The 13145-nt window shown below is 43.9% G+C and overlaps 1 protein-coding gene across 2 annotated transcripts in view; it reads left to right on the top strand.

Annotated features, from left to right (window-relative positions):
* The window catches only part of INTS9 (integrator complex subunit 9), an 81678-nt gene that overhangs the window by 52608 nt on the left and 15925 nt on the right, over window positions 1–13145 (top strand). For both annotated transcript variants that reach the window (XM_070376012.1, XM_070376011.1), the window contains exons 5-6: window positions 3599–3738; window positions 5828–5914. In XM_070376012.1, the coding sequence (XP_070232113.1) occupies window positions 3599–3738; window positions 5828–5914 (227 nt within the window). The remainder of the gene's footprint in view (window positions 1–3598; window positions 3739–5827; window positions 5915–13145) is intronic.

Genomic DNA, 13145 nt, shown 5'->3' with positions numbered 1-13145 from the left:
TGCCCTTTCCATGTGCCCTGGGGGTGTCGGTGCCTGTCAAACAGACTTTCACAGTTCAGCGCCAGAGAGAAAAGAAATTGGGTGTGCTGTGTCTCTTAGTTTTGTCCTTTCTTCCTATCTCTCTTTCCATTTCTACAACTTCTGTTGATACCCTTTAGATAAACTTTCTCTCTCTCTCTCTTTGAACTATATGAGGTGACCTTTTAGAGCAAAAGAGAGCGAAGAACAGCAGAGAAGGACGTGGTCATTGAAGTTGGCAGATAAGGGAGAGTTTGTGGTGAAGTAATAGGAGCAAGGGTGAAGGAGACAGCAAAATGCTGAGCTCTCCCTAACTGCTGATAAAACGTTGTCGTCTTCATTTGTCATTGAGGAGCTGGTGGGCCAGTCCCCCATCTGTTCAAAGGTTCCTATTTCCAGGTGCTTTTATTTTTCAGTTTACTGCCTGTGGCATTGACCACTGCAACCTTCAGCTTGTGACCAACAGCAGAGGATCCCTGGCTTGGGGTTCTGGGGTGTTTCTGACTTGCTCCATAGACTCCTACTAAAGTTTTAATTTAGACAGTCACCATTCCACAGTTCACTTTTGCCAAGCTAAAAGCAGCAGCATTATATGTTGGATTCTAGAGCCATAGGTTTTTTTTTAACAACTTGCATCAGAATTTGTAGTTTATGACATGTTAGGGAAAGTTGCTTAGTCGTGTCCGACTCTTTGCGACCCTATGGACTATACAGTCCATGGAATTCTCTGGGCCAGAATACTGGAGTGGGTAGCCTTTCCCTTCTCAGGAGATCTTCCCAACCCAGGGACTGAACCCAGGTCTCCCGCATTGCAGGTGGATTCTTTACCAGCTGAGCCATTAGGGAAGCCCAAGAATACTAGAGTAGGTGGCCTATCCCTTCTCTAGCGAATCTTCCCAACCCAGGAATCTAACTAGGGTCTCCTGCATTGCAGGCAGATTCTTTACCATCTGAGCTACCAGGGTAGCCCATGACATATTAGTAGTACTTACTGTTTTAAGGGAAACCAGGGCATTGTACGATCAGAAGAAAATAGGAGAGTATTGGAATCAGAAGAGAGGGACTTACACACAGTCCAGCCTTGGCTGACTTGTGGCTGAGCCATACAGAACTAAAATTCTAGTCTTCATGGAATTTACAATCTAGTGCAGCTACTTTAAACATCTTTGTATTCCCCCAAAGTCTGTACCACAGACTGTGCCTAAAGTCTAGGATAGTACAGTAAGCAGCCAATAAATTATAATTGTTTTGATCCAGTTCATGGTCTGTAGAATCCAAGTGTCTGTATTGGGCTTCCCAGGTCGCGCAGTGGTAAAGAATCTGCCTGCCAGTACAAGAGATGCAAGAGACGGGCGTTCGATCCCTGGGTCAGGAAGATCCCCTGGAGGAAGAAATGGCAACCCACTCCAGTATTCTTGCCTGGGAAATCCCATGGACAGAGGAGCCCGGCTGGCAATAGTCCATGGGGTCGCAAAAAGTCAGACACATCTGAGCACACACGTGCACACACACACACAGAACCAAAGTGTCTATATAGAAGTTTAAAAATAATCTTTATGGGCTATCATTGAGTGAAAGTAAATACACACACATAGTTTGGATGTTAAATTTATTTCTCAGAAAATTGTTTATGTAGACAGTCTTTGATATATATACAGGCAATACGTGTGTGTGTGTGTGTGTGTGTGTGTGTGTGTATACACACATTTGTCCCCCAGCTGTCTTCACCAGATTTCTTATCATTCTAGACTCTGTGGACTGATTCTTACATCCTTAAAGAGAAATTTCAAATATCCCTACCCAGTTTCTATAGAGGTAGAAGGAAGGGAGGGGAGTTTTTGGCCTTTACTGTTGCTTCAACTCTCCTTCCCTTGTTTTCTTCTGTACCTGTCACTCTGCTACTCTGTCTTAACCTTCTCATTTGTTTAAAAAGCGTTCTGGAGAGGAGGTGAGAAATAGGACCAGTAGACCTTCCTTCATTAATGTGAAGACATAGTCTTGGAAGTGCAGTACGCAACACAGAGTTAAGTTGTGGTCCTTAGACATTTTATTCACACAGATTGCCATTGCCTTGGCAGTGAGTAGCTTTTGACTCTAATCTCCTTTCTGTCCTAAGGAGCTGAAGCTGATTATGCCTTGGTGGCTTTATTAAATCAATTTACTTTACACATAAAGTCATTCAACCAGAAAATACCCACAGCCAAAATGGTGCACTATCTCTGTCGTTTGCAAAGATGGTGCAGACATCTTTGTTACTTCTACTCTGTGGGGTACACAGTGGCTCTGTGCCCCAGTCTCCTAACAAAAACTCTTTCTTGAGTTACCCCATGCTATCTGTACCGCCTCATGCAGTTTCTGTGGGATAAGTTCCGTGAGGGAGAGCTCAGAGACTGAGGAGATGTCTCTGAACCAGAGCTGCTAGCTTCTCACAATGGCGCCTCCACAGAGGGCGCTGCTTCTCGTGATGTATTCCTCCAACAACAACCCACCAAGGCCTGTTCTGTCCTGGCTGCCACAGCTTGAAGGGGACAGAGATGAGTCCCACGGGATTATTGATCTCAGATGTTCCAGTTTGGGGAGACAAGGGGGTACTTTGAGGTGCCCACCATAGTAAAGAGTAGTAACTGCTTTAAGAGGGATATTCACAAAGTGCCTTGGCAGTTCTTAGGAAGAAGTGCTTTCTTTCATCTGGGCAAATCAGGAAGGCTTAGCGGGAGAAGAGAATTGAGCCTTAAAAAGCAGGTAGGGGAACTTCCCTGGTGGTCCAGGGCTGAGAATCTGCATTCCTAATGGCTGGTCCCTGGTTCAATCCCTGGTGAAGGGACTAGATCTTGTGTGCTGCAACTAAGACCCAGCACAACCAAATGAATAAGTAAATATTAAAAAAAAAAAAAACACAGAAGCAATTGCCCCCAAAAAAATACTTCATAATTTTTTTTAAAGGCAGGTAGGGCTTAAATTTATGTAAAAATCGTTCCCTTCTACTAAAAGTTTTCATAAAATTTACTCAACATGAGTAGCATTATTCCTCACCTGCCAACCTGTCTTTTTCCCTGTTCGTACGACATTAATAGTGGAGTAAAGGGTAGACTGAGGGTTGTGATTAGGGTAGAATACAAGAGTGTAACCTCCTTTTATGACTCTGCCACTACATTTGTCGGGGGGGGTGGTTCTCTATTCAGCACTAGTGGTCAAAAGTTACCTCGAAAAAAATAAAGTTGTCTGCCACAGTGGACTTCTGAAGATCTGCTTCCTGTGTGGTACTCCCTCACAGCTGCTTCCTGTCACCTGGCTCCACCTGGCAGGCAGCAGTGGCCAGTGTCCCGTTGTCATTTATCCTCATACGTCTGCCTCTCAGAACTCTGTTTTAGTAAAATCAGCAGCCGTCCTGTCCTGCTGCTCCACGTCAGCACTAGGGAATATCCCCGTATGAGAGACCGGAAACATTACAGGGACTGCATCATTATTCTGTAGCACCACAGCCGCTCCTCTGCCTTCTGACAGTGTCATTTTTCAGCCCCATCATGCTGATCTGTGTGCCGCGCACAGATACGTATCACTCCCTCCCCTTTTTTTCCAGACCGAGCTAATAGATCTGTCTACAGTGGATGTGATCCTCATCTCTAACTATCACTGCATGATGGCCCTGCCCTACATCACCGAGCACACCGGGTTCACGGGCACAGTCTACGCCACGGAGCCCACCGTTCAGATCGGCAGGTGAGGGCATTTCTGCTTGAGCTGTGAGTGAGTGGCTGGAGAGCTCCTCCCTTCCACAGTGACTCTCTAATAGAGTGTTGTGCCCAGGGGCACCGTTGTTTCCCCCTGAGCAGCTGACCCAGAGAAACAGAATGAATAGACAACTCTGCTGATAAAACAAATGTTCGTTGGAGTTGCCTAGAGATGGATGCTGCAAATAGTGGTCATTTAGTCTTAGAAAAACAGAAAGAGAGGGACAACTCTTCTATGCAGACGACACTAATTAGGGGAGGTATCATTCAGTAGGTGCCACCGAGATGCAATACAGAGGGCTTTGGGGGAGAAAGGAACACAGCACATTTAAGAAAAAAAGAAAATTTACTACTTTGCTTTCAAAATCCGCCCGCTCCCCTCCCCTGCCCCCCGCCTTTTAGTGCAGACTATAAACAGAGATGGCTTGCAGGATTTCCCTGGTGGTCCTGTGGTTAAGACTCCACACTTAATATTGCAGAGGGTGTGGGTTCAATCCCTGATCCGGTAACTGAGATCCCACATGCCAATAAAAGGAAAAAAGAGAGAAAGAGATGGCTGGTAGAAAACAGGATAAGAATTTAGATGAAGTTGTCTGTACTGTTGACTGAGTGAAACTCAAGACCCAATGAAATGAAAACCTCACAGTCTTTCTTTGACTCTGAGAATGCTGTGAGCCAGATGCCAGCCCCTCCCAAGTCTCTGTGGGACAGAAGATTGTTTCAAGTAACCATAGCATCATTTAGTGAGAAAATAAAAATTATGTGAAGAAAATTACCCCAGAACAGAAAGAATGGTGTTGAAGCAAACAGCCCAGTATGGTATGAGGTAAAACTATCAAGACCCAAACTACAGGATCCACATGCAATATAGACTCTTCGTTCTAGGTTCCAGAGTCTGGCTGAAGTCCAGCAAGATGGAATTACCAGGAGTGAAGCAAAATCTGTCTGTGTTTTTTGTGTCCAATTTATTACCCTCAGTGTGTACAGAAAAACTGTAAAAGATCTGAGGGAAAGACATAATAGAGAAGTAAAGGTGATGGATCAGTTTCAGGGAGAGGAGAAACTGAAAGCATTAGATTGTGTGAGAAAGCTAAGTCCTGAGGATGGACATAGCAGAATGTTCTCCTGAAAGCGACAGCCACAACAGCCATGAGCCTGAATCCCAGACCTTCGAATGCCAGAACAGGTGCTGCTCCCTTGAGATGAAAGACAGTGATGGTATTAGGAATAAGTAAATAAATGGAAGCAAAATGAAGTTTTCCAGCATTCAAAATGCTAATAAATTTATGGCTTGCCACGCCTGTATGTTTATTGGGAGAGGATTTAAGTCGATACGGAACATCTGTACTGTATTACATAGGGGAATCAAGATGTAAAAGTCTGTTTCTAGCTTTCTGGAAATCCTGTAGCTATGCAGGGGCCTCTCAGCGCTCTGTTCCGTGGCTTCCTCAGAGCATGAGATCTTTGACCAGCTGAGTGAGGCATCTCTCAGGTTCCCTCAGGTGGGAGTCTGTGGAAATCCAGCTTGCAGTCGCAGAGCCTGTCCTTTGGCAGGTCCTTGAGTTAGAGCTTTAGGATTAGTGTTCTTGCATGTGGAATTTTGTTCATTCCTAAAACATAATGTGAAGAAAATTTGTTTTCCCTGTTTAAAAATGTCCATTTAATGTCGTCATTAAGAAACGATCCTACCTCTGCTACCACCAAAATCAGATACTTCATGCTCATTTAGCTTTTTCTCCTGCTGTGTTTTTAATTACTTCAATAAAGGCAGAGATCTTAAGAGTGAGAGTAAAACTGTAGGTTTAAATATTTCAGCCTTTCAAGATAAGCGACACTCCAGGCTTATTTTAAAGGTGAATTAAATCATTTACATTCCGATTTTTTAACATGGACGTTCAAGACAGAGTCTAAGTTTTTGTTCAGCTTTATATAAAATGGTGCCCACATTTCTATGAAACAGGAAGAAAGATGATTGGGGAGGGGCAGGCAAACAAGCCCTTTTCTCTTGACTGTGTTAGAGTGCCGTGTTTTTCTGACGCTCTTTTTGGGTGTTCATAGCTTTCCTTGTTTCCACTCAGGCTTCTCATGGAAGAGTTGGTGAACTTCATTGAACGAGTGCCCAAGGCCCAGTCTGCCTCCCTGTGGAAGAACAAGGATATTCAGCGGTGAGCAGTGGGCGGTCACTCCCCTTGACAGCTGTGGGGGGCAGGGGAAGGGCTTAGCAAAGCTGTCTGAAGTGTTTTCTTGTTTTCTGCTTAGCTTATACTATTAGAACCGAGATTCTCTTTCCCCTGTGTTTGATTCAACCACCATATTTTGAGAGGCAGCCATGCCATATGCAAGGTAGTATGCTAGGTTTGGGTGTTTTGTAAACAGTTGGCTGTCTCTTTGAGGTGCAGAGGGGTTAATGGGAAGTCAGACAATGAAACATGTACATTACAGTCTTGGGTGGCATGGATTGTAACAGATGCTTGGTCACAAGGCTATAGGTGCTCCGAAAATGAAGGTGTTTCTTTGCTTAGGGAACTGAGGAGGGACATTCCTTAGGAGATGACAATTAAGGTTAGTCTCAGAGAAAGAAAAGGACGTCTCCTGATAGAAAAGGTCATAAAGTGGGGTCCAGGCAAAGCATCGTAGGATACAGCAGTCTCCAGCCTTTTTGGCACCAGGGACCCATTTTGTAGAAGACAGGTGTTCCATGGACTGGGGCGGGGGATGGTTTGGGGATGGTCCAAGTGCATCGCATTTATTGTGCACTTTATTTCCGTTATTATTACATCAACTCCACCTCGGATCATTAGGCATTAGATCCCAGAGGTTGGGGCCCTTGATATAGTATATTCAGGGAACAATGAGAAGTCCAGGGTGGATTAGAATTGGTTGAGTACAGAGGGGGAAGGGTGAAATGTCCCTAGACAGGGACACTGGAGCAAGCTAATGAAGAGTCTACCATGTGAAGACTGATTTTTCTGTAATCGGGCGTGGGAAGTTCATCAGGGGAGGTTGACGAGGCAGAGACATGATCGCATATCTACTGAGAGGAAGCAACCCTGGAAGCAGCATGGAGGATGGATGGGATACAGAGACAGGAGCAGGAAGCCCAGTGGCAGAAACCCAGGCAAGAGAACAGAAGCCTGAACTAAGAAGGCTGTAGCGGAAGAATGAAGAGGTGAAGGGAGTGGAAATGCAGTCGAGAAGGCAGAGAGGCAGCTTGGTTCTTCTCCTGCGCTCATGTTTGATAGATAGTAGAGGACACCAGTCAGTCTTAACACATTGCAGCTGGTCACCCCTGCCAGTTGCTGCCCTTAGCCCCCAGCACCTCAGCCCCAGCCCTCCAGGCCTGGCGTCCAGAGTCAGAACTCGTCTGTAATTTCTTAGGTGTGTTCCTTATACTCCTACCCATTCTACTCTCTTCCAGCTACCTCGTCATTGAGTTCTTTCCCTCTAGGTCCATGATTTGTGAGCCATCTGTTACCTAAACTTTAGAATGTCTTGGGTTTTGTGACATTCTTTCTACAAGGATACATGAATATGAATAGGCTTCCCTGGTGGCTCAGACCATAAAGAGTCTGCCTGCCATGCATAAGACCCAGGTTCCATCCCTGGGTCAGGAAGATCCCCTAGAGGAGGAAGTGACAACTCACTCTAGTATTCTTGCTTGGGAAATCCCATGGACAGAGGAACCTGGCAGGCTACAGTCCATGGGATTGTACAGAGTCAGACACAGCTGGTCAACTAATACACACTATGAACATGTAGCTAGGAGAATATGCTTTGTTTGGTTTTTGCTTATATATTTTTTTTAACGTGGACCATATTCAAAGTCTTTATTGAATTTGTTACAATATTGCTTCTGTTTTACATTTTGGTTTTCGGCTCATGCAGCATGTGGGACCTTAGCTTCCCAACCAGCGATCAAACTTGCACCCCCTGCATAGGAAGGGGGGTCTTAGCCACTGGACCACCAGGGAAGTCCCTGCTTTGTTTTTATACTGTGACTGTCTCAGAGATGAGAATATGAGTCTCCTCGATGCATTCCTTTATCACATGTGTTATTCATCTTGTTTAACTTAAGTAGCACTTGTTACGTGCCTGACCCTCTTCTCAGTGTTTTCTTTACTTCACTTAGTTCTTCAACATGATCGTTTTGCAGAAGAGAAAACAGGCACAGTGAGGTTAAGTAACTTGTTCAGCTCAACCAATTAGAGGATGGTAGGATTTGGATTCAAACCCAGGCAGCTGGGCTTGTCTGGATCCCAGCACCGCGCCGCTAACCACTGTGCTGGGCGGCCCCTCAGCCATTACAGGCCTCTCCTGCAGAGCATGTGAGCCCCTCATGTGATGGAAGAATGCATAAGAGTGCACATCTTCTGTGTTTTATGGGTCTTCTTTGTGTCTCTGTTTCCTTCACTGGGGACATGGTATCTGTCTGACTTGTCATTAGGAAACACTTGGGAGACGCGTGCATTTCTGAGTTTTCTCAGTGCTCGTGGCTGCCTTCCTTGATCTGCCAGCTTAGCACGGGTCCCCTCCCGTCCCGAGTGCCTTCTTACTCTCAGCCTCCTTCCTCCTGCCCATCACATACCTCCTCTCCTTTTTTCCCCTCTCCTGTCTGCCCACTGGCCCACACTTGTCCCAGTTCCTCGCTTCACCCCCCTCCTTAGAAACCTGAGGAGTTTGTTTTCACTTGCTGTGGAACACGGACACCTTGGCTCCCCTCACTTCCTCCTTTTAAATTTACACCCTTAAATATTCTGCCATGAAGAATTTTGGCACACCAGTAATGATGTTCAAAGGTCACTGTTTCCTGATTCCCAAACCCTGGACCAAGCCTTGAGACGTCCAAGTCCTTATTTTGCCTTTTTTGTTTGTGACCTTGGACAGAATCCTTGGCAGTGGTCTTTGCTTCCCATTCTTTGTAAAATACAAGATAACTGGCTCACCGATAAAAATGCCATTGTATTTTAGGGGAAAAGGTGAATTGAACTGGAAGGAGCAGAGGGCTAGGGAGGGGGCCTGAAAGTAATTTCCTAAGGTGCTTTAGGATATCTCTGTTTTTTTAAAAAGGTGCTGCTGCTGCTGCTAAGTCACATCAGTCGTGTCCGACTCTGTGCGACCCCATAGACGGCAGCCCACCAGGCTGCGCCGTCCCTGGGATTCTCCAGGCAAGAACACTGGAGTGGGTTGCCATTGCCTTCTCTGAGAAAGGTGCTAGTTGAAATAAAACCTTGAATCGGTTATCTCGCCACCTGGTGGGCAAAAACCAGAAACTGTTGAGAGGTAGCTTGTTGAGAAGAAAGGATAACTTGGACCAATCGGAGACTGTATTTCATTACTTCGTGTATCCTGAGCATATTTCTGATCCCCATCAAGCATTTTGTTTTGGTTTCTGAGTGTGAGATGAGCCATAGTTACTGATAGTGAAAGAGAAGAGTCTGATTATTGGAAAGATTAAACCAAGGTGACGGACAATTAAGCAAGCCATGTCCTTTTTTTTTTCTCTTGAAGAAATTCAGCATAAATATTAGAACTGGTAGAAAAATGTGAGGAGCTATTTTGTAATTGAAATCTGACAAAAGAGTTCTCTCAAAATAGTCACCCAGAACGTCATCTTGTGCCAGAATACTAAAAGCGTTTCATGTAAACATTTAAGGATTTACACCCCTTGAAAAGTTCCCCGTCATAAGCCAGATGATATCATATGTCCCAAGACACTGTGACAGACTCTATCGCGAATCACTGTTTGCTTGCTGTCACTTAGTACAGTGACCAAATGATACGGCTGTATCTTTTCTTTATATCTCAATTTATTTTTTAATTCCTTCATTCCCCTTGTTCCATTCCTATAAAATAGGGTTCACAATCTCAGATACCTCTAGGGATGAGAAAGGGGTAGGTAAGTACAGGAGTGGGGTTGGCTGGCGGGAACCATGGCCTGGTGACCACACCTCTCCAAAGGGGCAGCTGACACACTACTTCAGCACAGTTTAGGGCATATGGGAAAGTGAGCCCATCACTGCCAAAACCTGTTCTTTTTTTTTTTTTTTAATGAGAAGCTCAGGATCTGGACGTTTCACATGTGATTTTTTTTTTTCTACCTTTTAAAAAGTTGGCTCTCACATTAAAATAAAATTACCAATGAACACCTCAAGCAGAACACTTCCATGAGTTGGATTCAAGCCCCTAATTTTTGACCTAAACCTTATACAAGCTGTCTCACGGTTAAGTGTTTAAAATTAAAATGCATCTTAGTCGCTTAAGTTACTCATAAGACCATCAACCAAAAAAAACAATATATGAACATCTTTCAGGCTCATTGGTTTCTGACAAATTCCCTTAAATCACAGGAAGTTAGTTTGAATTAGCATTTGATTTAGTATTAGTGTATTTACCAACCTGCCATCCCCCCCAAAAAAACCATTACGCTTGCTTTTTGGCAGCTGTCAGACTCCCCAGCTCAGTTGACACTGCTCCCTGAGATTTATTTAGAAGTTAGCTATCCTTCCTCATTTTGACATTGCAGCTTACACTTCTTGAAAGAGATTTTTGAAGGGTAGGGAAAGGAGAATCCCCTACCATAAAATTTTTGAGCCTCTTGACATTCCCATATACACTTCAAAATTTAGGTTTTTAGTGGGAAAATTTAAAGCACAATATTGCACTGAAGAAACTAACCCATCTTCTAATATTTTTTATGTAAATGTAGCACTTTTTGTATAAGACTAGAAATCTACAATTATAATTAAGAGGCTAAATCATTATAGGATATTGTCACAATCCTCTGACTAGCGTTAAGGAATTATGCATCGATATATTCCTGGCTGAAATGTTATGGCAGTTTTCAGTACTCAGAACTTAAAATGTGGATTTATACCTTATAGAAGACATAATTAAAAAAAAAAAAAAAAGCATATTGTACTTGAAGTTCCTCTGTTCTGATACTCTTTAGGTATTTATAGATGAATTTATCAGGTCTCACTATGTAGCAGGAAGAAAATTAAAACTCTGGGCTTAGAGGTCAAATAGACTGGTGTTTGAATTTCAGATCTGCTTTTTGGCTGCAGAAGCTCATCTCTTCTCGGCTCTGTTTTCTTGCTTATATGATAGGAATAGTATTAGCAACGTCACCAGGCTGTTGTGAGGACTAAATGAGTAATGCAAGTAAAGTCCTTAAAACAGTGCCAGGCACACGGTAGGTGCCCAGCGAACACCAGCATCCTTTCTCCCTTTAATGATACGCGTGGCTCGCATCACCCCCCTTTCAGTAACCATCACACATCTGCCTTCCTCAGCCTTACTTATCTTTCAGCACTGCCTTTCCTAGTGAGAGCAACGTATTTAGTATAGCAGAAGAGAAGTTACTTTCCTAATCCCCCTGTTGATGATCATTAGCAGTATCATTCAGATTCTGGGACTCAGTCTTCTTTTCTGTAATATAGGAGAATTGAATTGAACACAGTTTGCTTATGTTAGAGTTTTTAAAGATGTCTTAAGCGGGTTCTTAGAGAGTGGTCGGAGAAGGCAATGGCACCCCACTCCAGTACTCTTGCCTGGAAAATCCCATGGATGGAGGAGCCTGGTAGGCTGCAGTCCATGGGGTTGCTAAGAGTCGGACACAACTGAGCGACTTCAAATTCACTTTTCACTTTCATGCATTGGAGAAGGAAATGGCAACCCACTCCAGTGTTCTTGCCTGGAGAATCCCAGGGATGGGGGAGCCTGGTGGGCTGCCATCTATGGAGTCGCACAGAGTCAGACACAACTGAAGCGACTTAGCAGCAGCAGAGAGTGGTGGTACTTTGATGGCATCATCACAACTTTGCAGTTCCAGAAACGTAGTCATTTCATTTCACTTAGAGTCAGTTAGCCTCTGAAGGGCAGGTTCGGCCTAACTAAACTCCCAGGATACTGGCTGACAGACAAAAACTCCGTTTAATTACTTTATCCTGAGAACTAGGAGCGTTCATCTGCCTAGGACTCTGTTTTGGGCAGCAAGTCCACTTAAAGAGATCAAATTATAGATAAGAGGGTTTTGATAAGCAGAAAATGAAAGCAGAGATGGGTTAGGCCCTCTCAAGAATTATTTATGTCATGCTTTGGTAGCCTAAACAATTGCCTTTGTGCTTTTAAGAGAGAAATTGATCTAAAACAAAAATCAAGGTTTATAATCTGATTTCAGTTTAGTATTAAGAAATGCTTGATTTTCAGGTTTTGCTTTTGGTAAATTCCATAAAGATCATAAGGCTTCCCTGGAGACTCAGTAATAAAGAATCTGCCTGCCAGTGCAGGAGACTCAAGTTTGATCCCTGGGTCAGGAAGATCCCCAGGAGAAAGAAATGGCTAATCTCCAGTATTCTTGCCTGGGAAATCCCATGAACCGAGAAACCTGGCCCGTGGGATCACAAAGAGTCGGACATGACTGAGCAACTAAACAAGGAAAACCATAAAGAGCGTCAGTCCGCTGACACATCTCCATCCTCCCGCCACCTCCGTGTGTATTAAGCACGCTTCACTATAATGAGAGGAAAGAAATTTTTTCTGCTTCTTTTCTTCTCAAACACTTAGAAAAAGCCCAACCAGTGTTTTATTTATAAGCTTTTAAGTGGTCCCTGTGGACCTAAAAGTCTTGCTCTTTTACGAAAACACATGATCTTGTGCTGGTTGGTTGGAAGAACAGACAGCAGAGTTCTGGCGTGATGTCAAGCCCTGAGAGAAAAATGTTTATTAAGCACTCAAGTGTGATAAGAACAAAACAAAACAATGAAATCTTTTAGAAAGTACTTATTAAACATTTAGACTCTGAGAACTTGACTTTGATAAATTAGAAAGCCAGCAAAAACAGAACTAGTTCCCACTGGGTTTCCTTATCCGACTTATCCTTAATCAGCCAATAATCCTAATGGCTTTGAATGGCTCTGTAAAGGCCTCTCTGTAATTATGGCCTCAAGCATAAGTTTTAGGGAAAGCGAGTTAGACGAGATGTTAGGTGATAGAAGGAGAAAGGGACCATGTAACTTGAAAGAGTAAAAATGGTGTTAGCGAAGGGAATTTGGGAGTAGAAGTAGGAAACTCAGAGGACTTCAGTCTTGTTTGTTGATTAACTCCCAAGGGCCTGGCATTATGATAAGTTTGTAGGGAAATGCCCCCAAAAGTTTAAGGCATAGTACCTGTATCCAGGTAGCGAGACTCGGGCCGGGCTTAGCAGGTTAAGCAGGGTGAATGAGGAAAGAGGTCATTCTTAGATAAGAGGATATTGTGGGCAAGAACATGGCAACATGGCACGATTGAGAGGGACTGGTTGGATTGCAGTTAGCCAGTGCACACCCGAGGGAGAGCAGCACTGCAAGCTAACCCTGCACAAAAGAATATTCAAAGGCTGTTCTTTTGGAAAAGCCA

This window comes from Bos mutus, chromosome 8 (genome assembly GCF_027580195.1).
Source record: "Bos mutus isolate GX-2022 chromosome 8, NWIPB_WYAK_1.1, whole genome shotgun sequence".
In the NCBI taxonomy this organism is placed as follows: Eukaryota; Metazoa; Chordata; class Mammalia; order Artiodactyla; family Bovidae; genus Bos; species Bos mutus.
The sequence above is the reverse complement of the archived record's forward strand: the minus strand, read 5'-3'. Positions and strand labels throughout refer to the sequence as shown.